General features: G+C 50.0%; 3 protein-coding genes across 3 annotated transcripts; 1 reads left to right on the top strand and 2 right to left on the bottom strand.

Moving 5' to 3' along the window:
- Positions 1-5,118: 5,118 nt before the first annotated feature.
- On the top strand, positions 5,119-11,701 carry LOC129037594 (G patch domain-containing protein 4). The gene is given in 9 exon segments (XM_054489916.2): positions 5,119-5,275; positions 7,660-7,722; positions 8,195-8,268; positions 8,366-8,458; positions 8,564-8,650; positions 10,220-10,311; positions 10,567-10,617; positions 10,852-11,443; positions 11,446-11,701. Coding segments are annotated over 9 exon segments (1,128 nt in total). The 5' UTR covers positions 5,119-5,244; the 3' UTR covers positions 11,491-11,701.
- A 698-nt stretch (positions 11,702-12,399) lies between these two features.
- Positions 12,400-14,966, bottom strand: NAXE (NAD(P)HX epimerase). Its single transcript, XM_054489927.2, has 6 exons — positions 14,711-14,966; positions 14,487-14,595; positions 14,221-14,331; positions 14,026-14,139; positions 13,142-13,289; positions 12,400-12,817 (listed from the first exon to the last, which is right to left on the bottom strand). The coding sequence occupies exons 1-6, from the start codon at positions 14,890-14,892 to the stop codon at positions 12,615-12,617; spliced, it is 867 nt and encodes a 288-aa protein (XP_054345902.1). The 5' UTR covers positions 14,893-14,966; the 3' UTR covers positions 12,400-12,614.
- A 4,863-nt stretch (positions 14,967-19,829) lies between these two features.
- On the bottom strand, positions 19,830-25,016 carry TTC24 (tetratricopeptide repeat domain 24). The gene is made up of 10 exons (XM_054489935.1): positions 24,311-25,016; positions 23,947-24,150; positions 23,211-23,339; positions 22,933-23,045; positions 22,490-22,588; positions 21,407-21,504; positions 21,150-21,256; positions 20,554-20,667; positions 20,335-20,431; positions 19,830-19,911 (listed from the first exon to the last, which is right to left on the bottom strand). Exons 1-10 carry the CDS (start codon positions 25,014-25,016, stop codon positions 19,830-19,832), a joined length of 1,749 nt encoding a protein of 582 aa, XP_054345910.1.
- Between the last annotated feature and the right edge of the window lie 2,857 nt (positions 25,017-27,873).

Genomic DNA, 27,873 nt, shown 5'->3' on the forward strand with positions numbered 1-27,873 from the left:
TGGGAGGCTGAGGTGGGAGGATTGCTTGAGTCTGGAGGTCGAGGCTGCAGGGAGCCATGATCACGCCACTGCACTCCAGCCTGAGCAACAGAGAAAAACCCTGTCAAACAAACAAAAAAAAAAGAGTGGGCTTCATGCTAAATTGACTTCACAGGATTCTTTCCTTTTTCTTTTCTTTTCTTTTTTTTTTTTTTTTAGACAGAGTCTCACTCTGTCACCCAAGCTGAAGCACAGTGGCACAACCACAGCTCAGGCTCCAAGCAATTCTCCCACCTCAGCCTCCCAAGTAGCTGGCACTATGGGCGTGGGCCGCCACGTTCAGTTAATTTTTAATTTTAATTTTTAATTTTTTTTTTGAGATGGAGTTTCACTGTTTTGCCCAGGCTGGAGTGAAGTGGCGCAGTCTTGGCTCACTGCAACCTCTGCTTCCCAGGTTCAAGCGATTCTCCTGCCTCTGCCTCCTGAGTAGCTGGGATTATAGGCGCCTGCCACTATGTTGGCTAAGATGGGATTTCGCCATGTTGGCCAGGCTGGTCTCGAACTCCTGACCTTGGGTGATCCACCCACCTTGGCCTCCCAAAGTGTTAGGATTACAGGCGTGAGCCACCGCGCCCAGCCTAATTTTTATTTTTAGTAGAGACGATGTCTCACTATGTTGCCCAGGCTAGTCTCAAACTCCTGAGCTCAAGTGATCCTCCTGCCTTGGCCTCCCAAAATGCTGGGATTATAGGCTTGAGCCACCATGCCCGGCCAACACCATTTGTTGAAAAGACTATTCTTTCTCCATTGAACTGTTTTGGCACTCTTGTTCAAAATCAATTGCCCATAAGCGTATAGGTTTATTTCTGGATTCTCAATTCCATTACATTGATCTACATGTCTATCCTCTTTGAAAACCCCACAGTCTGTAGCTTTGTAGTAAGTTTTGAAATCAGGAAGCGTAAGCGTAAGTCCTACAGCTTTCTTCCTTTTAAAGACTGTTATGGCTATTCTGGGCCCTTTGCTTTTTTTTTTTTTTTTTTTTGAGACCAAGTCTCTCTCTGTAGCCCAGGCTGGAGTGCAGTGGCATGATCTCGGCTCACCGCAAACTCTGCCTCCCGGGTTCAAGAGATTCTCCTGCCCAGCCTCCAGAGTAGCTGGGATTACAGGTGCACGCCACTGCACCCGGCTAATTTTTTGTATTTTTTTTTTTTAATTAGAGACAGGGTTTCACCATGTTGGTCAGGCTGGTCTTGAACTCCCAACCTCAGGTAATCTGACCGTGTCGGTCTCGCAAAGTGCTAGGATTACAGGCGTGAGCCACCACGCCCGGCCTTCATTTCTATTCTTTTGTTTTCTCTCTCTCTCTGTCTTTTTTTTTTTTCTTTTTCAGACGGAGTCTCACCCTGTCGTACAGGCTGGAGTGCAGTGGTGTGATCTCGGCTCACTGCAACCTCCACTTCCCAGGTTCAAGTGATCCTCGTGCCTCAGCCTCTCAAATAGCGGGTATTACAGACTCGTGCTACCATACCTGGTTAATTTTTGTAGTTTTAGTAGAGACGGGGTTTCACCATATTGGCCAGGCTGGTCTTGAACTCCTGACCTCAAATGATCCTCCCGCCTCGGCCTCCCAAAGTGCTGGGATTACAGGTGTGAGCCACCGCTCCCAGCTGGTCCTTTGCATTTCTATATGAATTCTAGGATGGGCTTGTTGATTTATGCAAAAAAAAATCCAGCTGGGATTTTCTATAGAGATTGTGTTGAATTTATACATCAATTTGGAGAGTATTGTCATCTTAACAATATTGTCTTCTATTCCATGAACACAGGATATATTTCCATTTATTTAGCTCTTCCTAGTTTCTTTCAATGAGGTTTTGTAGCTTCAATGTATAAAGCTTGCACATCTTTTGTTAAATGTATTCCTAAGTATTTTTTTAAATGTATTCCTAAGTATTTTATTACTTTTCATCCTATTGCCTATGAATTTTTAACATAGATAGATTCTTACTGTAGGTAACATTTTGTATCTTCTTTTTTCATTTCAATTATATCACAGACATGTACCCAAGCTATTAAGAATTCTTCAGCCAGGCACGGTGGCTCCACCTCTAACCCCAGTACTTTGGGAAGCCAAGGCAGGCAGAGCATGAGGTCAAGAGATCGAGATGCCAGAGACCATCCTGGCCAACATGGTGAAACCCCGTCTCTACCAAAAATACAAAAATTAGCTGGGCGTCGTGGTGCGCACCTGTAGTCCCAGCTACTCAGGTGGCTGAGGCAGAATTGCTTGAACCCAGGAGGTGGAGGTTGCAGTGAACCAAGATTGTGCCGCTGCACTCCAGCCTGGAGATAGAGACTCCGTCGCAAAAAAAAAAAGAATTCTTCAACATCATTGTTGAAGACTACACATTAGTCCATTGTATGTTTACACTGAAATTTATGTAGCCTTTCTCCTGTTGTGAGATATTTTGATTCTTTCCAATTTTTCCATTTGATAAATATTACTGTAATAAATATTTCTATGCATCTTGTTATCTGCATTTCAGGCCATTTCCTTATAAGTATTCATGTATTCTTTTTCTCTCACAATGGCCTTTGTTTCTACCTTTGTGAGGAGGTATGAGATCCCATTAAACTGTGAACTCCTTGAGACCCATTTCTCTTGCGATCCCTCATAGCCCCCAGGGACAAGCTGCAGCCTCAGTGACTTCTTCAAGAAGCTCCCAGGGGTCTTAGATTGGGTCAGATGCTTCTCATCTTATCCCCATAGCACTGTGTCCTGACCTTGCCACAACTCTCATTACTCAATGATATAAATGCCTGGTAACTAGTTTAAACCCCCACAAGATCGTGAGGCCTGACAGGACAAGAGATGGACCTTTTTATACCTCTAGCCCTTAGTATACAGGAGACCTTTAATAAATATTTATTGAATGAGTGAATCAGGCAGAACAGTGAGCTCAAAGACTTAGGCCAGACTAGGAATCTTGATTCAAAGATTTATGGCCATTAAGTTTTGGGAGTGGCTGGCAAAGTGCATCACACAAAAACTCTAGCTTGGAAAGGGTCCTTGAGGGTTACCTCATTCAGAATTTTAAAACTTCTTATATATTTCATATATATACATGTATATGTATATGTATATGTACATACATATACACATATATGAAATAGTCTATATAACATACAATTTTGTATATAATACACACACGCATATATTTTAGATAGAAGGGGTAGAAGAGATGGAGAGGTGGGGGTGGGTGGAAATTGAAGCCCTGTCTGTGGAATTTTCTCAGTGGCTCAGGACACTGCAGCGAAACTCAAGTTTGCCCCGGCACAGTGGCATGCACCCCCGTACTCCCAGCTACTTGGGTGGCTGAGGCAGGAGGATCATTTGAGCCCAGGAGTCCAAGGCCAGCCTGGGAAACAGAGGGAAACCCCATCTCAAAAAAAAAAAAAAAAGAATTGTTCAAGGTCACACAATGAGTGGCAGAATGGGAAAAGGAGTCAGATGTGACTCTCCTTCACAAAATGTTTCTGTTGAATCCATCTCTAAGGAATGCCTTTGAAGTATCCCATATCCCTTCTGCAAGTGTCTAAAATTCCAGTAATTAAGATCCATCGTTTAAAGTATTGTCCCCATGTAGCATGTTTTGAAAGTAAAATTAATTTTATGGAAAAAATTATGGGGATGAATGGGCATGACATACAGAGCAATTATGACAAGGCTTTCCTGTGAAATGGCGATTTTTCTGTTTGGAAGTTTCTAGGGGGCGCTAAGTGAACGGAAATACCGATATCGGGAGGCAGAAAGGGATAACTTTTCTCGGGTTTTAGTTCTTGGGTGGCAGAGTGAGGCCAAGGAACAGCTTGCAGGGGTAGGGGCATGGGGCATGTGCAGTCCCTTTTGCTGACTTCTTTGCAGTATCTTCTTTCCCTCCTCTGCTCAATACATCCTCATACCTACAAGGCAAGTCCAAACTCCTCAGCCTGGCATGCATTCTGGGATCCTGCTTTTTTTTTTTCTGGCTCACTGCAACCTCCGCCCTCCCCCCACCCCCACCGCGGGCTGAAGGGATCCTCCCACCTCAGTAGCTGGGACCCACAGGCGTGCACCACCATGCCCGGTTTTTTGTTTGTTTGTTTGTTTGGTATTTTTAGTCGGTGTCTCGCCATGTTGCCCAGGCTGGTCTTGAACTTCTGGGCTCAAGCTATCTGCCTGTCTTGGCCTCCCAAAGTGCTGGGATTACAGGCATGAGCCACCGCGTCTCACCCATCCTGTATCTTTCTCCAAGTCCCACTGGCATGTCCTCCGTCTAATCCCACTCAAGGTCCCAAGTTTCCCAGGCTAGACTGGGTGTTCCCCTAAATCAAGACCTATGTCTTATGCATCCTTGTATCCCCCAGTACCAAAGGGACAAGTTCTGGCACACAATGGTGAGTCAAAAAGTGTTTGATGAGGCCGGTCACGGTGGCTTACGCCTGTAATTCCAACACTTTGGGAAGCCGAGGTGTGCGTATCACTTAAGGCCAGGGGTAGGAGACCAGCCTGTACAACATGGCAAGACCCCTTCTCTACAAAAAATACAAAACTTAGCCAGGCGTGGTGGTGCATGCCTGTGGTCCCAGATACTCACGAGGCTGAGATGGGAGGATCACCTGAGCACAGGAGGCGGAGGTTACAGTGAGTCGATATGGCGCCACTGCCCTCAAGTCTGGGCAACAGAGCGAGACCCTGCCTCAGGAAAAAAAAAAAAAAAAAAAAGTGCTTGATGAACCTATTGAGATGTCTAGTCTTTAGGCTTTCATAAATAACTGTTCCTGTGAAGGCTAAGTATTCATGAGTATTCAACCCTGAAAAATTAGGACACAGCTATTACCTACTCTGCCTCCACGAATTTCTCAGGCTACTCTCAATGCTTCCCTAGAGTTTTCCTTCCTCGTATTTGCGCCCGGGACTAGCTCAGTGTAGGACACATAGCCGTTCTTGGCATCCTGAGAGGGCCAGTTAGTACTGAAGTCCCTTGGCTGCTCAAGGATTGCAGGCATGAGGCAAGTGGAACAGCCTCGGAACCTCCGAAAATGGGCACGCTCCAGGTCCCAGTTTCTATGGCAACCATACCGGCAAATTGGCCTCCGCAATGGTTTCTCCTGGAAAGACCGTGATTTTGGTATCCGCGGACGTCTCTATGGTTTCGACAGCCTAGAAGGAACAAAACGGCATTTCCGGGAAGATGGCGGCGCACAAGTCAGGTCCGGCACATGTTTCCGCGGAAAGGACCCCGCAATGACGGTAAGGGGCTCCCTTCCCCCGAACGGTGGTAGTCGGAGCCCGGGCTTATTAGCAAACGTGAGAGGAGCGGAGTATTTTTACCCAAGTGGCACTGGGGTAGGAGGGCTGGAATTTAGCCCTCAAGAGGAAGGAAGCCTAGGGAAAGGGCAGCCGGCTCTTCAGGACTGCTGTAAGACGAGTGAACCTGGGGCTACTTCTGAAAACACAGATTGACTGTGGAGGGGACAGTGCCCAAAGTGTGATCACAGGTTTCAGAAAGACTGGGGCGCACAGCTTCTACCCAGTTATCCATTGAAAATCCGGTAAAGCCATTCCTAACTATGCCATTCAGTTCAACAAATAACGACTGAATGTATTCCTGAGTTCTGGCGCCGCGTTACGTGCTCTGGAGTTGCGGAATAAAGCCGGTCTCTTAACTTCCAGGGCATGTAGTTTTCAATTATTGCGACAAGGGTTAGGCTGTGGTCTTACAGGAGAAAGCACAAAGAGCTGTAAGAGACTGAAGAGTGTAGTGATGAAGAACATCAGTTTTTGGCCGGGCGCCTTGGCTCACGCCTGTAATCCCAACACTTTGGGAGGTCGAGGCGGGTGGATCACCAGAGGTCAGGAGTTCGAGACCAGCCCCTGGCCAATATGGGGAAACCCTATCTCTACTAAAAATACAAAAATTAGCCGGGCATGGTGGCATGAGCCTTGTAGTCCCAGCTACTCGGGAGGCTGAGACAGGAGAATCGCTTGAAGCTGGGAGGCGGAGGTTGCAGTGAGCCAAGATCGCACCACTGTACTCCAGACTGGGTGACAGAGTGAGACTCCGTATCAAAAAAAAAAAAAAAAGAAAAAAGAAAGAAGACAGAGGACCACTTTGGAGTCAGGCGACTTGGGCTCATTCCAGCTCCATCATGTAATTCCAGCTCCATCATTTACTAGCCATGTAACCTTAGGCAAGAAACCCAGGCCTTGTTTTCCTCATTTGTAAAATAAGAATAATGTCTATCTCACAGGACTATCAAGATTAAATGAGTTAAGCCCACATATAGTGGCTCACGCCTGTAATCCCAGCATTTTGGAAAGCAGAGGTGGGCAGATCGCTTGAGCCCAGGAGTTAGAGACCAGCCTGGGCAACATGGCAAAACCCTGTCTGCACAAAAAAAATACAAAAATTAGCCAGGCGTGGTGGCATGTTCTTGTGGTCCTAGCTACTCAGGAGGCTGAGGTGGGAGGATTGCTTGAGCCTGGAAGTTTGAGGCTGCAATGAGCCATGATCGTGCCACTGCACTCCACTCCATCCAGCCTGGGTGACAGAGCAACCCTGTCTTAAAAAAAAAGATTGACTGAGTTAATATGACAGTATGGCAATATGTGTAATCCACCTGTTATGCATTGTTATGCATTAAGTGCTCAATAAGAGTGCCCTTCCTAAGTTGGACACTTTCAAAAGGGGAACTCCAGCCAGACTGAAATACTGCAGTGGTGTGGGAGAAGTGTGTAGCCCCCACACCAAGAGGACAGTGTAAATGCTGAAGCATAAGTACAGGATCTGGTCTCTACCGAGTACCATTATCTTATGACTCAGGTTAATAAGCACCTCATTAGCTTTGTGTTTACAAGGTAATATATTCTGGGAGATACTATGTAGTGGTACACTATAGATTCTGCAGACAAGCTTCCTGGCTTGAATTCTACATGTTACCTGTGTGACCTTGAAGTCACTTAACCTCTTTAGGCCTTACTTTACTCATTTGTACAATAGGCTAATATTTTCCTGAATGGGCTGGGAAAATTAAATGAAATAATCTTTGTAAAGTCTTAGCACATCCTGGCATGTGGTGAGCACACCATAAATTTAGGTATCAGAATTGACACCATTCCTCCTTGACTTCTTTATATGCTGGTCTTTCTGTAGCCAGATAGGGAGCTCCCCAAAGAGCAGGCCACCTCCTTCCTCTGTCTCTGGCTCAGGAAAGAGAATTCTTTTTTCTTTCTTTTTAATTTTTTATTTTTTCTAGAGACAGGGTTTTACTATGTTGCCCACACTGGTCTGCAACTCCTGGGCTCAAGTCATTCTTCTACCTTGGCCTTCCAAAGTGTTGGGATTACAAATGTGAACCACTGCGCCTGGCTGCTTTATTCTTTTTATGAGAGAGGGTCTTGCTATACTGCCCAGGCTGGACTCAAGCAATCCCGCCTCAGCCTCCCATGTAGCTGGGACTACAGGTGTGTGCCACTGCACCCAACTAGCAGAGAATTCTTAACAAGCAGTCAGGATGGAACTGATGGCTGTTTGGGCACTTTCTACTTTCTTCTTAAAAGGATGATATCACCTCTTCTTCTCTGTTGAGAGTCTGAGGATAGAAACTTTTTTCTCACCATGAATGTCACCCCAGAGGTCAAGAGTCGTGGGATGAAGTTTGCTGAGGAGCAGCTGCTAAAGCATGGATGGACTCAAGGTGATCCCCATGGGGCCTCTTCCACATCCCCCAGCTCCCTGCCTACCATCTGCCCAGGGGAAAGGCATCATCCTGGATTACCCCCCATGTAGTCCATTTAATTAAAGGAGGAAAAGCTAGTTTAAAGGGAAATTTGCAGAAGAAAATTTCTAACTTTCCCAGAAAAGGGAAGAAAGGAAGAAATTTGACAGTGGATAATGAAGAAGTGGTGGTTGGAAGGACTAGGGGAGGGAAAAAGAGATATGGGCTCTCTTCCAAAAGAATTTGAAGGAAGAGATAGTTCAGGCTCACACAAAGGCAGGGGACTGTATGGAGTGGTACTAGAAAGAAGTGAGCTGGGAGGTCTTCTGAGAGGTACAGAGTATACCCCAATGTCAGGTGTGTGGAATGGCAAGAGGCCTGTGTGGGGGGTGCCTTGTGAGGTCTCACAGCAGGCAGGAGAATAAGCCAAGTCGCTCACTGTCCTCTGCAGGCAAAGGCCTCGGCCGGAAGGAGAATGGTATCACCCAGGCTCTCAGGGTGACACTGAAGCAAGACACTCATGGGGTAAGACTGGGTGGACTGAGGAAGGTTAGCATGCATGGGAGAGGGGACCCTTGAGGGCAGGTGAGGCAGGCACTCAGAGCTCATATTCCCCTGGCAGGTGGGACATGACCCTGCCAAGGAGTTCACAAACCACTGGTGGAATGAGCTCTTCAACAAGACTGCGGCCAACTTGGTAGTGGAAACTGGGCAGGTATGAGCTCTTGATAGATGGGCACATGAAACAGAGGGCCTGGGACCTGTGGCGTAGGCAGTCATGATATGTCACCCATTCACTGGTACTGATAATTCTCTACAGGATGGAGTACAGATAAGGAGCCTTTCTAAGGAGACCACCCGTTATAATCATCCCAAGCCCAACCTGCTGTATCAGAAGTTTGTGAAGGTATTAGAGGCTGTGGGTAACAGAGTCCATACTTATTCTCTTTCCTGGTTTCCCTGGGGCCTGAACAGTTGCCTTGTATGCCTTATCAATTCTCAGGACTTTCCTAACATAGTGGGATCCTGTGACCAGCCTTGCTGTTGCTTACTTAGACTGCCCAGACCCTCAGCAGGAATTGAGATCTTCAGGTTCCGTGGATCCTGCCATCTGTTAAGGGAGCAGCAATAGGGTGTGGGAGGTAGGGTACAGTCTCTTAAGTCAGGAGCTGCCAGATTTTGGGGGGGCCAGGGGACATCTAATTCAAAGGACTTAGAAGCCAGAGGAGACCTGAGAGATTATCTGGACCATCCCTGCTTTGCAGATGTGGCTAAAAGGGTGAAAAGTGGTTTGCTGAAGAGCCCACAGCTGGCTAGTAATGGCAAACAGGACTGGAACCCAGGACTTCAGGCCTCCACTTTCTACTGTACCAATAGAAGGAAGCTAACATGTAATGGTCATTATGTGCTAAGGGCTATACATGTTACCTAGCAAATCTTTCCCATTTCTCTACATCTCTGTTACCATCTACTACCCCACTTCGGGCCATCATCATCTCTTGCCTAATTTCTTTCTCCAGCAGCCTCCTAAGGACACCTCTAGTCTCACTCCCCACCCCAACCTTTGTGGAGGATGGACTTCTCCACAAAGCATCCAGTGTTCTGTCTAAAACATAAATGTCATCATGTCATTGGGTCTTCTTTGACCTAGGATGACACAATCCAGATTTATCAGACTGGCTTATATGGCTCTGCATGCCTGTTCCTGCCATCTCCAGCCTCATCTCTTCACTTTTCTCCAGGACCACTACTTTAGCCTAACCATTAGCATAACAGATTCCAATCTGTTTCTTTTCTTTGAAGGTACGACACTCTTCCATCTTCAGGTTATTGCATATGTTGCTCCCTCTGCTTGGGACATTCTTCTCCCTTTCCCCCTTTACCTGCTGAGTTTCTCTGCTGAGTTTCTCTTATCCTCCAGAGCTCAGCTTATACATCAGTTACTTTTAGAAGCCATTTTCTGAAGTCTGAGTTGAGTACCCTTCCTCTGTCACAGGCAACACTTCCATCATAATTGCCTATGTAGATTCCATCTGGGCTGGGCCCATCTCATTCTTATTCCACTCTGAATCCCCAACTCCTTGGCCCATAGTAGACTTTCAATTAATCTGATTAAATGAAGGTACTGTGAACAGGTACTGTGGTCAGGGTGGAGCGGGGCATCTTTACTGTCAGTCACTGGCACCTGTCCACTGTGAAGACCTGATGAACCAGAGCATTTCCTCTTCTTGTTCTGCTCACCAGCCAGCTGTGGGCCAGAGAGGGCAAAGCTGCTGCACATCCCAGCAGCAGCAGCCCATCTCCTACCCAAGTTCGAGTATGCAGGATGGCACACCTCCCTGTGGCTCCTCAAGGAGCAATGCTGGCGGCTGGCAAACCACTGCCTGGAGCTGTGAATTCTTAGGGGGCTTCCACAAGGGAATAGGGATGCTGATGGTGTTGACAAGGCCTTGTCTACCCCCATGACCCCTCCTAGATGGCTACATTGACTTCAGGTGGAGAGAAGCCAAACAAAGACTTGGAGAGCTGCAGTGATGACGACAACCAGGGGCCCAAGTCCCCAAAGATGTGAGACTTCATTTTAGCTCTTGGGGAATGTGGGAGGAGATGTCCTCAGATGGCAAGAGAAAGGGCTAAATCTAATGCTTGACTGGGGGCTTCTTGGGGGTGGGTGGAACTGTGTTGTACTAATCTTTGTATCCCTAGTACCTCAAAAAGTGCCAGGTCCTGAACAAGAACTCAGTGTTGAAGGAATGTTTTAGAAGGAGGAGAGGTCAAGCCCTTCCACCAGGTCTGTTTGTAACTGCCGATCTCCCCTAACAGTCTGACTGATGAGATGCTGCTCCAAGCCTGTGAGGGGCGAACAGCACACAAGTAAGTAGTGGTCAGCTCCTTGAGATCCCTTCTTTTCTCCCCACCTTTGATCATGGCCTGTGCCACCTCTTGGTTCTTTTTACCCCAGGGAAATGATTCCTATTACCTACCCATCTATTGCCTGAAGATAGGCAGCTCCCCACTCCTACCCTCCACCAACTTTCCCTGCAGGCTTAAGGACTAGGCCCATTTCCCCCGATACCCTCGCTCTGACTTGGACCCTGTCTGTTTCAGGGCTGCCCGTCTTGGGATCACGATGAAGGCCAAACTTGCTCGCCTAGAGGCCCAGGAGCAGGCCTTCCTGGCTCGTCTCAAAGGCCAGGACCCTGGGGCCCCTCAACCGCAGTCAGAGAGCAAGCCCCCCAGAAAAAAGAAAAAGAAAAAGAAACAGAAAGAGGAGGAAGAAGCTACAGCATCTGAAAGGAATGATGCAGATGAGAAGCACCCAGAACATGCTGAGCAGAACATCAGAAAAAGCAAGAAGAAGAAAAGGCGACATCAAGAAGGAAAGGTCTCAGATGAAAGAGAAGGTACAACTAAAAGGAATGAGAAGGAGGAGGACGCTGCAGGAACAAGTGGGCTTGGGGAATTGAATAGCAGAGAGCAAACCAATCAGTCCCTCAGGAAAGGGAAGAAAAAGAAGAGGTGGCACCATGAAGAGGAGAAGATGGGGGTCTTGGAGGAAGGAGGAAAAGGCAAGGAGGCTGCAGGCAGTGTCAGGACAGAGGAGGTAGAGAGCAGGGCGTATGCTGACCCATGCAGCCGAAGAAAGAAGAGGCAGCAACAGGAGGAGGACTTGAACCTAGAAGATGGAGGTGAGGAAACTGTTTTAGGGGGTGGAACCAGGGAAGCAGAGAGCAGAGCATGCAGTGATGGAAGAATCAGGAAAAGCAAACAGAAAAGACAGCAGCATCAAGAGGAGGAGGACATCTTGGATGTAAGGGATGAGAAGGATGGCGGGGCTAGGGAAGCAGAGAGCAGAGCACACACTGGCTCAAGCAGCAGAGGTAAGAGGAAGAGGCAGCAGCATCCCAAGAAGGAAAGAGCTGGAGTCAGCACTGGCCAGAAACCCAAAAAGAAGAAACAGAAGAGAGACTAAAGGTCTGGTAAAGGTGGGGCTCAATTGATTTTCAGGAGTTGAAGCCTCAAAGACCAGGGTTGATGCGGGTCTGCAGGTCTTCTGCACCCCCCTCAATGAGGAGTCCCTCCCAGAAAGGAAACTGATCTCTGGGACGTCAGCTGCTGAGAGGAGCAAGCAGTAGTACCATCCCTTAGTTGAGGGAGTCAGCACAGTCCCCTCTGCAGCTTCTAACCCAGGATCATGAACTCAGGTGCCTAGAGAAGCCAGGCAGCTAAAGGACAAGGAATGCTGGGGGCTGTGGGAACAGGAATGCAGATACCCTTTGAAGGAGCATTCCTGCTAAAAGAAGCTGAAAATGTAGACCTATGTGAAGTGCTCTGATTTTTAAATATTGTGAAGGTTAAGAAAAACATAAATTTAGGTCTATGGGCTAGATTTAGCCCACAGTTGCCAGTTTCTAGCACTACCAAATGAATGAATAAACATCAGCTTGGGCTCCTAGCCTAGAGATAAATCCTGACTGGCATCTCTGTTCCCAGCCTGGGAAGGTCCTGAATACAAATTAGAAGATATTCCTTGGAGGCCTTTGAAGAAATTCCTTCTGTTAACCTCTTTGTAGTCTTGCTACACTGATAAGTAGAAGTAGCTCCCTGTCTGTGTCCCAAATGAATAAGAATTGTGTAAAGGACAGCACAACTCACTTGGCATCTAACAGTCCATTTTCATTGTTTCCAAATACCATAGCAACCTCTTGCCCATTGTGTTACCCCTAGAGAGACGGCACCCAATCCCCAAGGTTGCTCTCTGACTTCCACCATTCACTGACTTTTATTGCCAGAGGAGCTCCCAGGAATCCACAGTTCTGGAAGAGAGGGGCTCTAAGTCTTTACTGGGAAGAATACCCACCCACCTTCCCTCACTGCAGATGATAGACACACTCGGTGTCAGGGTAGGGTGGCAGGTTCAGCTGGTACTTCTTTTCCAGAGCAGGTGGCACAAAACGACCCCCCAGGTAATGGTAGCGACCGGTAAACTGGGTTGCAGATTTTTTGGGGGCTGTGAGGGAGATGAGCAAGTCTGGCTGGATCCCTCCAGAGTTTCCCTTCTCCACGTCCCATCCTGAAAAGAGGGTGGTGTTCAGGAAGAGGCCAGATGTCTCGTCCCCTTCTACACCTTATTTTACCCTAGTCCCAGAGGAGTGGGAAGTCCCCTCAGTTCCCACCTGAGGAACTCTTGTCCAATGAGCTCCACGTACCCTTGGGCCATGGTCTCTTCATGGGGCCAACATGTAAAGGGGACTTCTGAACACTTCCCCAGCCCTGATGGGGGTCCAGAAAGCTGTGTTCTGCCTCTCTAGACTAAAATTATTTTAGACCTGGTGTGGGCAAGGGTCAGGAGGGTAGGGCCCCAATCTCCCCCACCCCACCTTCTGGATCCCAGCACCTGAGGGAATGTCGATGCTGGCAATGGGCACAGTGAGTCCCTTCAGGACACTCAGGATGCTGTGGAACGGTTCCCGAACATCACCCTTGAAGCTGAAGCCAAAGATGGCATCCACCACCAGCTCATACAGTTCATCAATCATCATGGGCTGTGGTGGAGCAGGAAAAGGATGTCAGAGCCAGCAGCTGCACAAACAGCCTTAACTGGAGAGGCTGTCCTCTGCACCTGCAGACCATTCTCAGAGGTACAAGTATTGTGTCTCATTCAGAGGGCAGCCTGAGGCCTAGAGAAAGTGTGAGTTGTTCACTGATTCAGGCCAAACTGAGACCAGACAGTTTTTGTTCTCGGTGCCTGCCTGCCCGCCATTGGGGAGGCTACAGGCTGAGATAGCCTGAGACGAGTCAGGAGAGCCGGATTCTGGTTTCAGCTCTGCCATGATACAATTTAGTGACTTTAAGCTTTAAGCAAACCACTTCTCTGCACCTCAGTATCTTCATCTGTAAAATGGGTTAAGGAAAAAAATTACCCAATTTCCCATCCCTTAATCCATGCATCTGCAGGACGGGTTTCAGATAGGGCAGCCACTCCAGCCCCTGAGGGGCAGATCATGTGTTTACTGCATGCTAGGGCAAGAGGATCTGACTAGAGTGGAAGGAGGGACCAGGGAGATGAAAGGGCAAGGAAGCTTTAGAGAAGGTGGTGCGTGGAACTCATGGAGCACACTTTATGAAGGAGGAGAAGGCTCTTGCACACTTATTCGAATACCATCCTTTAGGCACCTTCTGTACCAGGCACTAAAATGAGCTCAGCCTGGAAACACGAAGGAAGAGCAGAGCACAGGCAGTGGTTACTGGGAGATGAGGTATTCAACTGGAGCCACCTACCTCTGAGGGCATTTCCCCAAGGAAAGGGATGTCCATTTTCTGACACTGGGTCACCAATGCAGTGAACAGGGGCTTGTTAGGCCTTTTGGGGTAATAGATGGTTGGCTCGTAGCCCTAGGAAGAAAGTGGTAATTCAACCCCAGATCCGAGAGCCCTCACGCCCTCCTCCCCCACAGCCCCTCTCCACATACTCACAAAGAGTTTGAGGTGTCGAGCACAGACCAGACCATCTCCTCCATTATTCCCCGGGCCACAGATGACCAGGACAGTAGGGGGGCTCCTGGACATGGACGTGGGGGGATATGCCTGAAGGCAGAGTCAAGGGTGGTTCAGCGGGGTTTCAGGCGGTAATAGACCATATTGGCCCAGCTGTCTCTCCCACCCCTTTGTGGCTAGGCCAGGGGGCTGGGACAGTGACTCCTCCCTGGCTGCTCCCAAAGGTCGAGAGTTGTGCCACTGACCTTGGCGATGGCTGTAGCACAGCTCAGCCCGGCCAGCTCCATAAGTTGGTCCACGCTGAACTGGTATTCGTTAAATAGCTCCTGGTCCACGGCCTGGGCCTCCTCCTGGCTGAGGAAAACGCGCGGCCTGAGTCCCGCCCCTCGTGTTCTCCGTCGCGCAGGTGGCCCGGCCGTCCCAGGCCCCGCCCCGGGGCAGAGCAGGCCACCCGAGACCCGGCGCCTACCTCAGGTACTTCACCGCCGTGCTCGCCATGACCTCTGAGTCCCAGCGGCCACCCGAGTTCAGCCGCTGCGGTCCCCACGAGGTAGGTCCCGAGCGGCAGGCGATGGTCTGGCTTTTGATCCGCGGCAGGCGCGAGCCCGCAACCAGCAGCCCGAGGCCCAGCAGCGCCCGCAGCCCGGACATCCAGCTCGCAGAGCGCGCGCCCCCGGCCCGGCCCGGCCCGACCCCAGCGCATGTGCGGCGCTCGCCCCGCCCCCGAAGAGGCCGGGCCAGCACGCGCGGATTCCGGAAGCCGCTCGGGGCTGGAGGCTTGGGGTTCTAGCAGCACTTGTGCCGGGGAGCCGTTCCCACCCGGTCCAGCTTCCCTTCCACTTGGGATTCCAGCTCTCCTCAGGAGCGTTTACAGATCGCCACACATTTCCAGATACGCCGAAATGCCTTGCTCCCAATGGCCCTTTGATAATAAGTGCTGGTTTTGTAACTCTTTCAGAAAGGTGTATGGATGGCATAGCAGTTAGCCTTGATTCCTGCCCCACTGCTTAGTGGCTGAGTGAATGTGGGAACTGCTGGTGTCAGTTTTTCGCCTATACAACAGGGAAACGAGTACATACTTCCATAGGTGCTAATGCCTGCAAACCGTCGCAGAGGACGTGGTATAGAAATTAAGCTACTGTTCTTATTTACACCACCGAGCCTATGTAACTTAGGCCCCCTCTCCACTACATTAGCTTCCCCTACCTCTGTTTTACCAGGATATCATGCTGTACTTCCCTAGTCATGCTTAACCCCTTTACTGAGATAATAGCTATGGAAATATAAAATTATCCTTAAATAGGTTGGGTAAGCTATGGTTTAAAATGTAATTGAAACCATAGGCTCCAGGTCACGATGATGTTTCACTAGAAGTCTTGAGAGGAGGAGTAGAGTTTATGCTAGTGGTTTTGAGAATGCAAACACACTCTCTTGCGTAGTTAGGGGAAAAGGTTGGAGAGTAACAAACCAGTTACCATCAAGGCACTAAGATAAAGATAATTATCCAGACTGCTATGGATTCAATGTTTGTGTTCCCTTCCCTTCCTCCCTCACAAATTCATATGTTGAAGCGCTAACCCCCAGTGTAATGGTATTCGGAGACAGGGTGGTTGGGATTAGCATTAGTTGGTGTATAAGGGGTGGGCCCTGATCTGGTAGAATTAGTGCCCTTATAAGACTTTCTTCCTCTCCCTGCCCCTCCTCTCTGTCACCATGCTGGAACCCTAATCTGACTTCCAGTCCCCATAACTGTCAGGAAATTAATTTGTTGCTTGAGTATCCAATCTATGATATTTTATTATGATAGCCCAAGCTAAGACACAGGTAAAGGGAAGGGTTTTTTTGTTTTTTAGACAGGATCTCGCTCTGTCGCTCAGGCTGCAGTGCAGCCGCCTGATCATGGCTCACTGCAGCCTGGACCTCTGGCATCAAGTGATCCTCCAGCCTCAGCCTCCCCAGTAACTGAGACTACAGGCATGTGCCACCACACCTGACTAATTTTCATATTTTTTGTAGAAACGAGGTCTTGGCTGGGCACAGTGGCTCACGCCTGTAATCCCAGCACTTTGGGAAGCCGAGGTGAGTGGATCATTTGAGGTCAGGAGTTCAAGACCAGCCTGGCCAACATAGTGAAACGCCACCTCTACTAAAAATACAAAAATTAGGGCTGGATGCACTGGCTCACACCTGTAATTCCAACACTTTGGGAGGCCAAGGCGGGTGGATCACCCGACGTCAGGAGTTCGAGACCAGCCTGGCCAACATGGTGAAACCCCATCTATACTAAAAATACAAAAAAATTAGCAGGGCGTGGCGGCGAGCGCCTGTAACCCCAGCTACTCAGGAGGCTGAGGCAGGAGAATCGCTTGAATCTGGGAAGAGGAGGTTGCAGTGTGCCGAGATCATGCCACTGCACTCCAGTCTGGGCGACAGAGCCAGACTCCATCCCAGAAAAGAAAAGAAAAAGAAAAACAGTAAGTATAAGAAGAGTGCTCTAACCTCCCCTTTTCTTCCTGAAAGCAGGAAACAAAACTCCCATGTGAACAATGCCTTCCTCCAGGAGGAAAGAAACATTCTTATCACCAGAGACAGGGAGTCGAAGCTCAGAGAATTCTGTACAAACAGACCTTGTTAAAATATCTCTTATCTTCCTTTAGCCTCCCCATATATTTTATTTTTATTATTTTTTTGGAGATAGAGTCTCACTCTGTCACCCAGGCTGCAGTGCAGTGGCATGATCTCTGCTCACTGCAACCTCTGACTCCTGGGTTCAAGCGATTCTCCTGCCTCAGCTTACCTAGTAGCTGGGACTACAGGCACACACCACCACACCTGGCTAATTTTTGTGGTTTTTGTAGAGATGGGGTCTCACCGTGTTGCCCAGGTTGGTCTCAAACTCCTGGGCTCAACCGATCCACCCACCTTTGCCTCCCAAAGTGCTGGGATTACAGGTGTGAGCCCCTGCGACTGGCCTCCCCATATATTTTAGCTGCTTTTCCACAATTGGCTCTTTGTTCTACCTAGTACAAAACATTTAGGTTTTCCTTCTTTGGGTCTTCATTGCTTTATGAGGGCTCCTGTGTCACATAAAATTTATATTAAGTAAATCTGTATGCTTTTCTCTTGTTAATCTGTTTTATGTCAATTTAATTCTCTGTCCCAGCCAGAGATCCTGAGAGAGTGGAGGTTCTTTTCTTTGAGGATGGAGCCTGTGATTGGATTCCTCATCTTCTTTCTTATATAAACCTCACCAGTTATGTATCACCTGCAATTTCCAGTTTGCTTCCTTAAAGTGAAACAGTTAATGGCATGTTTGAAGTAATCTTGAGTGCAGAAATTATATTTTTATTATTATTCCCCCAATTTGTAATAATCTTGTTGCTCACATCTAATTCCATAGCAGCTTTTATCTTTTTCTTTTGAGGCAGAGTCTCTCTCTGTTGCCTAGGCTGGAGTGCAGTGGCATGATCATGGCTCACTGCAACCTCCACCTTCCAGGTTCAAGTGAATTATCCTGCCTCAGGCTCCCGAGTAGCTGAGATTACAGGCGTGCATCACCACGCCCCACTGATTTTTTGTATTTTTAGTACAAACAGGGTTTCGCCATGTTGGCTAGGCTGGTCTCAAACTCCTGGCCTCAAGTGATCCATCCACCTTGGCCTCCCAAAGTGCTGGGATTACAGGCATAAGCTACTGTGCCCAGACCACAGTAGCTTTTTAAAGTAACTCACAGAGGCCAGCCGCAGTGGCTCACACCTGTAACCCTAGCACTTTGGAAGACCAAGGCAGGCAGATCACCTGAGGCCAGGAGTTCAAGACCAGCCTGGCCAACATGGCGAAACCCTATCTCTACTGAAAATACAAAAATTAGCCGGGCTTGGTGGCATGCACCTGTAATCCCAGCTACTCGGGAGGCTGAGGTAGGAGAATCACTTGAACCCGGGAGGTGGAGGTTGCAGTGAGCCGAGATCACATCATTGCACTCCAGCCTGGGAGACAGAGCGAGACTCCCTCTCAATAAATAAATAAACAAACAAACAAATTTAAAAAAAGTGACTCACAGGCTGGGCGCAGTGACTCACATCTGTAATCCTAACACTTTGGGACACCAAGGCAGGAAGATGGCTTGAGCCCAGGAGTTTGAGACCAGTCTGGGCAACATAGTGAGACCCTGTCTCTCTCTCTATATATATATTTTTTAATTAGCCTGGCATGGTGGTGCACCTGTACTCCTAGTGGGAGGCTGAGGTGGGAAGATCGCTTGAGCCCAGGAGGTTGAGGCTGCAGTAAGATGTGATCGTGCCACTGCACTCCAGCCTGAGCAACAGAGCAAGACCCTGTCTCAATAAATAAATAAACTCACTTTTTCCTCCATCACTGGAAGATAAAGAATAAGAATAATAAAGAAAAAGTAATTTACCTTAGTCGAGTCTTCTAAGGATCCAACTTAGTTTTTATAGAAACAGTGCTGCTTTTCCCACTCTCAGTTCATCAATTTATTTTTTTTAAAGATAAATTTTCTTTTACATCAACATGGGGTCTCACTATGTTGCCCAGGGTGGTCTCAAACTCCTGGGCTCAAGCAATCTTCCCACCTTGGCTTCGCAAAGTGCTAGGATTACAGGGGTGAGCCATCTCACCTGGCCTGTTCATCAATGTGTATAGTATTTAATTACATTATGAATTACAATAACACATACAACGGGCATAAACACACTTGATATTAAATCACAACAGACTCTGGGTAAGCAAGGGCTTAGCTGGGGAAGTGGAACTGCACAGCATTCTAGAAAGTGCTCACTGCCTGGGTTTGATTCCCAGCTTCTCTACATACTAGTTATGTGACCTGGGAATTCAGATTACTGAAGCTTTGTGCCTTATTTTCCTCATTTGTGAAAGGGGATAATAGCACCTCATATATTTGTTGTGAGGATTAGAGGAGAATACACTTGTGAAGCACCTAGAATAGGGCGGGGCATGAGCTAAGCACCTAGAATAGGGCGGGGCATGAGCTAAGCACCTAGAATAGGGCGGGGCATGAGCTAAGTGCTTGGGAAATGTTACATCACATCATTATTCCTGTGGCTGCTGGCAGGAGCTGTCCTACAGGCTATAGTCCACAGCCTAGGCCTGCACCCAGCAACCCCTGTGTTTCACAGAGAAGTAGGGTGCATCGGTTGGGTAAGATGCCTCTTCTGTAGTATTATATCCTCATTTCCCATATGCAAAATGGACGTCTGGAGACAGTCAGTGACTCCAAAGCTACTTGACCACAAAGTCAGTTTTTAGAACTGCCAGGCCCCTAGCAATCATAAGATTTGGATCCAGAAAGACAGGGAATTTGCCATCCATTTTCCTTTTCTCTTTTACCTACTGAGTCCAAAAATCCCAAGGAGGAACAAACAGAACCTCTCAGGGCTGAGCCTGCAAAGCCCTTAGCCAGCCTCCTCTGGAGTCCACTGGCTGCACTGTGTTCCACATCCCTGCAGGGCTGAGCAACTGGGAAGAGGCTTGGTCCCCAGGACCCCCTAGCGTGTGCGTGTTGGACAGGTGCTTCAGAGATGAGGGCTGAGGCTGGCAGGGGGAGGTTACACGATAGTGCAGATGCCCGACTCCGTGGGTCTCCTCTGGTGGCTCCTGCTGAGGCTTTCCCTGGGCCACCTGGATGACCTGAAAGAGGCAGGGAGGGGCTTGCCAGTGGGGGTGACTGGGGAGGCAGCAGGAGGCAGCCTGCCCTGGCTTCAGCTTCCCTCTGCCCTATTTGGCCCTTACCTCTGCTGTTGGGCTCCAGAGAAGGAGGGAGTTGGCTTAAGCTTCATATCCCCCCATCCTGCAGCACCCTGTCTTTCACTGAGGCCTACCATCAGGCCATTCAGGAAGCAGGGCATACCCCGGGCTTCCAGAGCCAGGTGAGGGTTGTTCACATTGCTAAAGGGCAAAGACAATGGCGGGCTCGGGGCACTATATCCCAAGCATGAGATCCCAGCTTCCCCCAACTTCAACAGCAGTCATGTTTCATTAAAATCATCCCAAGTCACATATTCTACTTTTTTTGCTATTCTCCAGGCCTCCTTCTTTCCCTCAAGGACCCACCTATTGGCTTGAGGGCCATTGGGTACCAAGATGCTAGGGTACTCCGCTCTGGGAGGGCCTGGACCTACAAATGGAAGATGGGCCCTGGGTCCTGGACCTAGATGGAGAAGGACAGACACATTCATCACATGCCTCTCTGCACCAAGAACTGTCATGGTGGAAAAAAGCTCTGAGAGAAGAACCACGAGTTGGAGCGGTGTCAGGGGATGCACTGCTCACTATAGATGGAGGCTTTGCAGAGGACTGTCCCTCTGCAGGGCGCGTGCTTGGTAAACATGGGGCAACTAGAAGCTAGATGGTGGGAATGATTCACTGTGCCTGGAAGGAAACACACTGAAAAGGAGACATCGGTCAATTCAGGTCAGCTCAACAAGTAGCAAGGAACTCTGCTCCCTGAGTTGCAAGTCTCTGTGGGAGAGGCTATTGAGTAGTGGGCTGGGCTTTACCAACAGTGCCCAGTGCTGTGTTGGGCACAGAGTAGGCTTTCAACAAAACCCTGGGATCCAAGATGCAAAGTTCTACAAGTTAGGAAAGCCATGAGAGCAGGAAGGAAGGGGCAGTTCTGGAAAGGGTTCGGGGAACATGGTCCAGGGCCTTGAGAGACAAGCAGAAATCATGGGAGGGCTGTTGGGGAGTTGTGAACTGGGACAGCCAGGCTCAGGGGTGGCGCGAGGTTGTGCCAGGCCTCAGAGAAATGACAACAGGAAGGCAGGATGGTGGGATGGGCATAAGAAGCGGAGGCAGGCGGGTGGGGGTGGGAGCGCCACATTTGCAGTGAGGAGAGGCACCGCCAGGAATACTCTACATCAACTCACGCTCCAGTCTCCACGGCCCAGCCCTCACGGGAACGTTTGCCGACCTCTCCTCTTTTTTCTTCTGGTGGCCCTCCTCAAACTCTTCATCTTCCCACCCACTGGAAGATCTGTAGGGGCAAGGAACCAGGGCACAGCTTGGCAGAGCGACACCAGTCCCCTCCTCCCTGGGGGTACACATGGGGTCCTACCCCACTGCGACAGCCCCCAACACCCTGCAGAGGGCGCATGCATCTCTGCTGCACCATTCCCACCCTCACCTGTGCTGGGCACTTGCTTTGCTGCTTCCTGCCTTTGCTGGGGTCCCCTCCGCCTGGCTGGCCCCACCTGGAGCCTGGAGTCTTCCCGGAGCCGAAGTCTGGGAATGAAGTGGAGTAAAGGGAATAGGTCTGAGAAAAACGGCCATCCCAGCTGTGTGTGTGCTCCCTCCAGAGACTTATGTGATAGAGACAATTCGGGCTCTGCCACTTGTCTCGGAGAATACAATTCTGGGGTGAAGCTCTTTGTTCTATTAAGGTCCCTGCTAGTAACTCTCAAGCTTGAATTCAGATTTAGGGACTAGCAGACCTGGCCAGCGCCTGATGACCACCCCATCCCTTCTGGGGCCTGATATGGTAAAGTCACAGAAAATAGGTGGCAGACATTGGCTGGGACCCAGGTTTTCTGAACCCTCAATCCAATCCTCTGCCTGTACCAGGCTAATTTAATTTTGCTTGCAGATTTTAAATATGGTGTCTTTAAATATGGTCTTAAAATGCAAGGGCATAAAACCTATTAAACACATATAAATATTAAAGTATAATTTCAGTTCCTGGAGCGGGAAGAGGTTTTCTGGGGTTGTCTGAAAATGTGAAGGAGGAGGCGGTTGGAGAGCCAACGAATCGTACAAAGAGACCCGGAGGTAGAAACAGGTTAAAGCAGAGACCTGGAAGGAGGAACACGGTGGAGACCCACAGAGAAAATGACCTCCAGAGACTTAAAGACGGGAGAGAGGGACTTCGTTGGAGCACATCTCCATCCTGTGGCCATTTAGGGAACTGTAGTCAAGGACTTGAAACTTTCTACCTCCTTGCACACATGGCCGGCCTACTGATTCTTTTAAATTTATTTATTTATTTTTAATCACCTACATATCAGCCCTTGTGTTGGAGACGTGCCACAGTCCCCCACCCACCGCCCACCCTTGGAAAGTGATGTATCTCATGCGCAGGCTCAAGGCGGATGAACACAGATGAGCGGCCAAGCGCGCAGCATCCCAGGGAACATCGGCTCTGCTTACCACCAACCCCTTCTCTGGGTAACCTCTCTCCACCCCCATCTCCTTGTCTCAGGTGTCATCTCACCAGGGTGTGAGTCTGGACCAGCCCCACCTGGGCCAAGAGCGTCCTCACGGTGTCTGCCAGCTTGGCCACCAGCCGTTCTCGCACAGAATCTGGCTCTTTCTGGGAAGAGGGTGGATACTAGGGTAATGGGGAATGCCTGGACTTTGTGGTCCTCTGGGGGTTGGGGAAGAAGGAAACAGGAAAGGGAGGAGGGAGGCGGGCTTTGTTTCTCCCTCTTCTACCCCATCCCCATGCCTTTCCCAGGTCCTGCCACCACCTGCCCAGAATTGTGGACAGCGATGGACTCTTCCTCACAATAGTATCCCAAGACCTAGCACACAGTGTGTCCAATGCATGTTTGCTGATTGAGTGAGTGATGGGGAGAAGACAAGGAGTGAAGGCAGGAATGTCAGCCAGAAGAGGGATAGCAGGGGAGAGGTGGATTCCGGTGTGCAGAGTCTCACCTGACACCGGGCCAGTGCTTCCTTATAGTACTTCAAGGCCTGGTCATACTGCCCCAGCCTGGCTGCAGCAGCTCCCAGACCCTCACAGGCCTGCCACTGTCCCTTCATGTCCCCTGAGAAAGAGAGCCTGGAAGGTCCTTTCATGACTCCCTACCCCACTGACCCGCCCCCTCAGAGGCACTCCCTACCCTCAGTTCCCCCCATCTCCCTCCCCACCAGCCCCTAGGACCCTCAGCCTCCCCACTGTCCCAGCCACATCCCAACCCTCTCACGCTTACCAGAGTCCCGGGCAGCCTGCAGGGCATGCAGGTAGTTGTCTCTGGCAGCCTTGTGGTCCCCCAGCTGGCTCAATGCAAAGGCCAGGCTGCCAAAGCTCCGGCCCTGCTCCCACCGCTGCCCCACAGAGCCTGAGGACAGAGCCCACCCCATCCTCAGAGGGGACTCTGGCTGCTGGGACATCAGGACCCCACCCTCCAGCAACCAAGACAGACCTCCCTGGAGGCCTGGTGCCCAGCCCCAGCACACTCCAGATGCATCCGAGAGGCCTGAACTCTCCACACCCAGCCTGGCCCCATCCTGAGTTCTGGTGTGAGTGCCTCCACCTGGCTAGTTTGAGTCAGGCAACAACCCTCTGATGCAGGCAAGGCAGGTGTTAATGGCCCCGTTTTTAAAAATGTGGAAACTGAAGCTCGGAGAGTGAAAGTGGTTCCTCAATGTCACACAAACAGTCAGCAGAGGGGCTGGACTCCACTTTAGGCCTCCTCTCCCAGCCAGTACCCTTCCCCCTGCCCACTGCTGCCTTCCCAACCCTGAGGCCTTGGCCTCTGGGCCCACAACCCTCTGTCCTGTCTGGCTGTCCCATCTCCTGCACTTCCAGCTCTCCCCCACTGGTTCTGGACTTTCAGGCTCCATAAGTGGTCCCAAAGCGCCATCCACCCTTAAGCCTTGGGCCCCTTTTGGAACCCCTTCTTAGTATCTTAGTCCCAGTCCCATTCCCCGGCCCCAGGCACCCACCGTGCAGGTCAGCAGCTTTCTGGTGAAACTCCCGAGCTTCCTGATAGTTGCCGAGGGCATTGTGGGCCATCCCGAGGTTTCTTAGCACTGTGGCCTGCTCTCCTGGCACCCAGCACAGGGGCAGGGCCTGCAGGAAGGCCTCCACGGCCAGTGGGAACAGCTGGAGCTGGGAGTAGCCCAGGCCTAGATCATTATAGAGGTGCCCTAGAGGGCATAGCCAGGGTCACTGGTAGCCGGACCAGATATAAATAAGGCTGGTACAGCCCCTATCGACTCCTCCAGGGTTCCCCAAACCCAGCCCTCTGAGTATCACCAGGCTCTGTGTCTCCCCAGATCCCATGCCTTCCCTGCCCGAAGGTCTCACCCAGCAGTCGCCTCTCAGTGCTCCTCTCGGCAAGCCTCCGGCTTTTCTCCAGCACCTGCACAACTTCCCCCACCCGATGCTGCCCACTCTTCAGCATACATCTTGCCGCAGCCCCCAATGCCAGGGCTGCGGCCCGCAGCTGCCTCTCTTGGGCATAGGCCTGGCTTGCTTCCTGCAGGCAGTGGGCTGCTAGCTCAGGCTGTCCCAGAGCCTGGTAGCAGGCTCCCATTTTTGCCCAGGCTTCTCCCTGGTCACCCTGTGGCTGGTAGTGGCCCAGGGCCCTGTGGTACCAGGCCAAAGCTTGAGGCAGCTCGCCGAGGGCATGGTAGGCCACAGCCACATTGAAACACTGGTCGCCATGATGCCTGCCCTGTGCCTTCTCTTCAGGGTGGGCTCGCAGTAGTAGCTCAAGGCCTCTGGCTGGGTCCCCACTCTCTATATAGGCAGCCCCCAGGTTGAAGGCGCAGGCCTGGAGCACAGGGGTATCCCTGGTTTGTGGGGCCTTGGAGGCCAGAAGGAAGGCCCTCTGGAAGTTGTTCAAGGCTTCGTAGTTCCGGCCAGCCTGAAGGGCCCCATGGCCAGCCCTGGTGAGGGCTTGGATGCTGGCTTCTTGCCGCAGCCACTTCCTTTTCTTCTTTTTCTTATTGGAGCTTGAGGGCTCAGGTTCTGGCCTCTGGGGCACATCCTCAGGGTTGGGGGAAGACATAGGGCTGACAAAGGGGAACAGAAGGGTCAGTATGTCAGCCTTGGCTTCCTCTAGAGCAGGACCCGCTTGGGGCAATTCAGCTCTACCCCTGCCCTAGCATGACCCTCAGGGTTTCAAGGATTGCTCTCTGACCTCTCACTTTGTTTCTTCTGTCCCACTGGGCACCATATCCACTCTCACTCTAACGTCCTGACTAATTCTTAGTCCTCCTTCAAGACTCAAGTCAAGTAACAGCTTACTTCAGAACGCACCTTCTTCTCAACCAACTGGGTACTCCTGTGGTCCCATAGCACTTGATGCCTGTCTTTTATAGCATTTATCACACTAGGTCAGAGTTTATGACTTTATTGTCTTCCCCCCACTACTAGATTTGGAGCAACTTGCAGGGTCTGGCACATAGTAGATTCTCAATAAATGTTTATGAAAGGAGATGAAAAAGTTCTGGAGATGGATAGTGGTGTTGATTGCACAATAATGTGAGTGCACTTAATGCCACTGAACTGCACATTTTAAAATGGTTAAAATGGTAAATTGTATGTTATGTATATGTTACCACCATACGAGTGTTTTTGGATTGAACAAATAGGCCAGGTGCAATGGCTCACACCTGTAATCCCAGCATTTTGGGAGGCTGACGTGGGCGGATCACGAGGTGAAGAGATAGAGACCAGCCTGGCCAACATGGCAAAACCCCGTCTCTACTAAAAATACAAAAATTAGCCGGGCGTGGTGGTGCACACCTGTAATTCCAGCTACTCGGGAGGCTGAGGCAGGAGAATTGCTTGAACCCAGGAGGTGGAGGTTGCAGTGAGCTGAGATCACGCCATTGCACTCCAGCCTGTGTGACAGAGAGAGACTCTGTCTCAAAAAAAAAACTGCAAATAAATAGATGAAGGCACCGCATGTGCAGGGCCTCTCCTCCATAACCTCCTTCACACTGTGCCTCCACAGACACCCCCCCACTCATCATCTAGGTACTCCTGCTATCTAATATCAAGATGTAGTTCAGGTCAGTTCAACAAGCACTCAGTGAGCCCCTGCTATGTGCTAGGAGCCACACTAGGCACTGGGGACCCTAGGGTGAGGAGGCTCCTGAATTGGCAAGGAGCGAACCTCCAAGAGAGAAGGATTCTCTGAAAAGGAGTGTGGTGCAGCTCTGAAAAGGAGTGTGGTGCAGGACGGAACATGCATTTACTGCCCTTTCCCTAGCTCAAGGGGAAGCTCTCTCTCTATTTCTTCCGCTTTCTGTCTGCTGGCTGGTTCTAGGTCCCCAGCCTCCTGCTCTGGTCTCCAGAGCCCTCTTAAACCTGAATACAAGCATCTCATCAGCTTGTATATCCTATTAGTATCTTTCCCCTTGAAGGGCAAAAGCTTTTTATGAACTCTCCTCCCAGGAGATGGGAAAAAGAGTGGAAAAGACCCAGGCCCTGGGCTGTTGACCCCTCCCATTTTATTCTTTTTTTCCCCTTTTTTAGGAGGAGCAGGCAGAGGAAAAGCAGTCTCTTTTAAAAGAAATTCCCCCTGCTTCTAAGAACACCCAGAAATCCTGCCTTTTCAAGGCCTTCCACTCCAGGGCATTCCTGACCACCCCCATCCAATGTGGGGTTCCCCACTGCAGGACACCTTACCTCCTTGGGTCTTCTCCGCAGCTGGCCCTCTGGAATGGCCCCTCTGGCTTGGGTTACCTCCCTAGCTGTTAGCTGAAAGCCCTGGAGGTTACTAGACAACCAGGTACCACCCTCCAGTCCTAGGGAATTATTTGAGTGACAGCTCTGAAGCCGTATCTTAGTGCTAAACCTCAGTAGTGCTGCAGGCACACTCCCTCAAGTCCCTCACTTCAAGAAATGAATCAAGGCATCAGAGGGGCGCTTACTAGTTACACCCTCAGAAATCACCTACTTCATCCCCTCATTTCACAGAAGAGGGGACCAAGCCTCAGACAGCAGATGTGACTTAACTAAGGTCACAGAGCAGTCATGTAGCTGGGGTTAGACTCTAGGTTTTTTTTTGAGATGGAGTCTCACTTTATCACCCAGGCTGGAGTGCAGTGGCGCCATCACAGCTACCTGCAACCGCTGCCTCCTGGGCTCAAGTGATCAAGTGATTCTCCTGCCTCAGCCTCCTGAGGAGCTGGGATTAAGGTGCACGCCACCATGACCAGCTCATTTTTGTATTTTTAGTAGAGATGCGGTTTCACCATGTTGGCCAGGCTGGTCTCAAACTCCTGACCTCAAGTGATCTGGCTGCCTTGGCCTCCCAAAGTGCTGGGATTACAGGTGTGAGCCACTGCACCTAGTCTTTTTTTTTTTTTTTTTTTTTTTTTGAGACGGGATCTTGCTGTGTCGCCTAGGCTGGAGTGCAGTGGCGCGATCTCGGCTCACTGCAACCTCTGCCTCCTGGGTTCAAGCCGTTCTCCTGCCTCAGCTTCCTGAGTAGCTGGGATTACAGGTGCCTGCCATCATGCCTGGCTAATTTTTGTATTTTTGTATAGACTGGGTTTCACCATGTTGGCCAGGCTGGTCTTGAACTCCTGACCTCAGGTGATCTGCCTGCCTCTGCCTCCCAAAGTGCTAGGATTACAGGCGTGAGCCACCGCGCCCGGCCAACTCTAGGTTTTTTGATTCAAGGTGAGTAGCCTAGGGTCCCTTCCACTACACTGTGTGATTGCAAGTTGTTTTTTTTTTTTGAGACAGAATCTTGCTCTGTCATCTAGGCTGAAGTGCTTAAATGATCATAGCTCACTGCAGCCTCTACCTCCTGGGCTCAATCGATCCTCCCACCTCAGCCTCCCAAGTAGCTGGGACCACAGGCATGTGCCACCACATCTGGCTTATTATTATTATTATTATTATTATTA

Source organism: Pongo pygmaeus, chromosome 1, assembly GCF_028885625.2.
Source record: "Pongo pygmaeus isolate AG05252 chromosome 1, NHGRI_mPonPyg2-v2.0_pri, whole genome shotgun sequence".
Taxonomy (NCBI): Eukaryota; Metazoa; Chordata; class Mammalia; order Primates; family Hominidae; genus Pongo; species Pongo pygmaeus.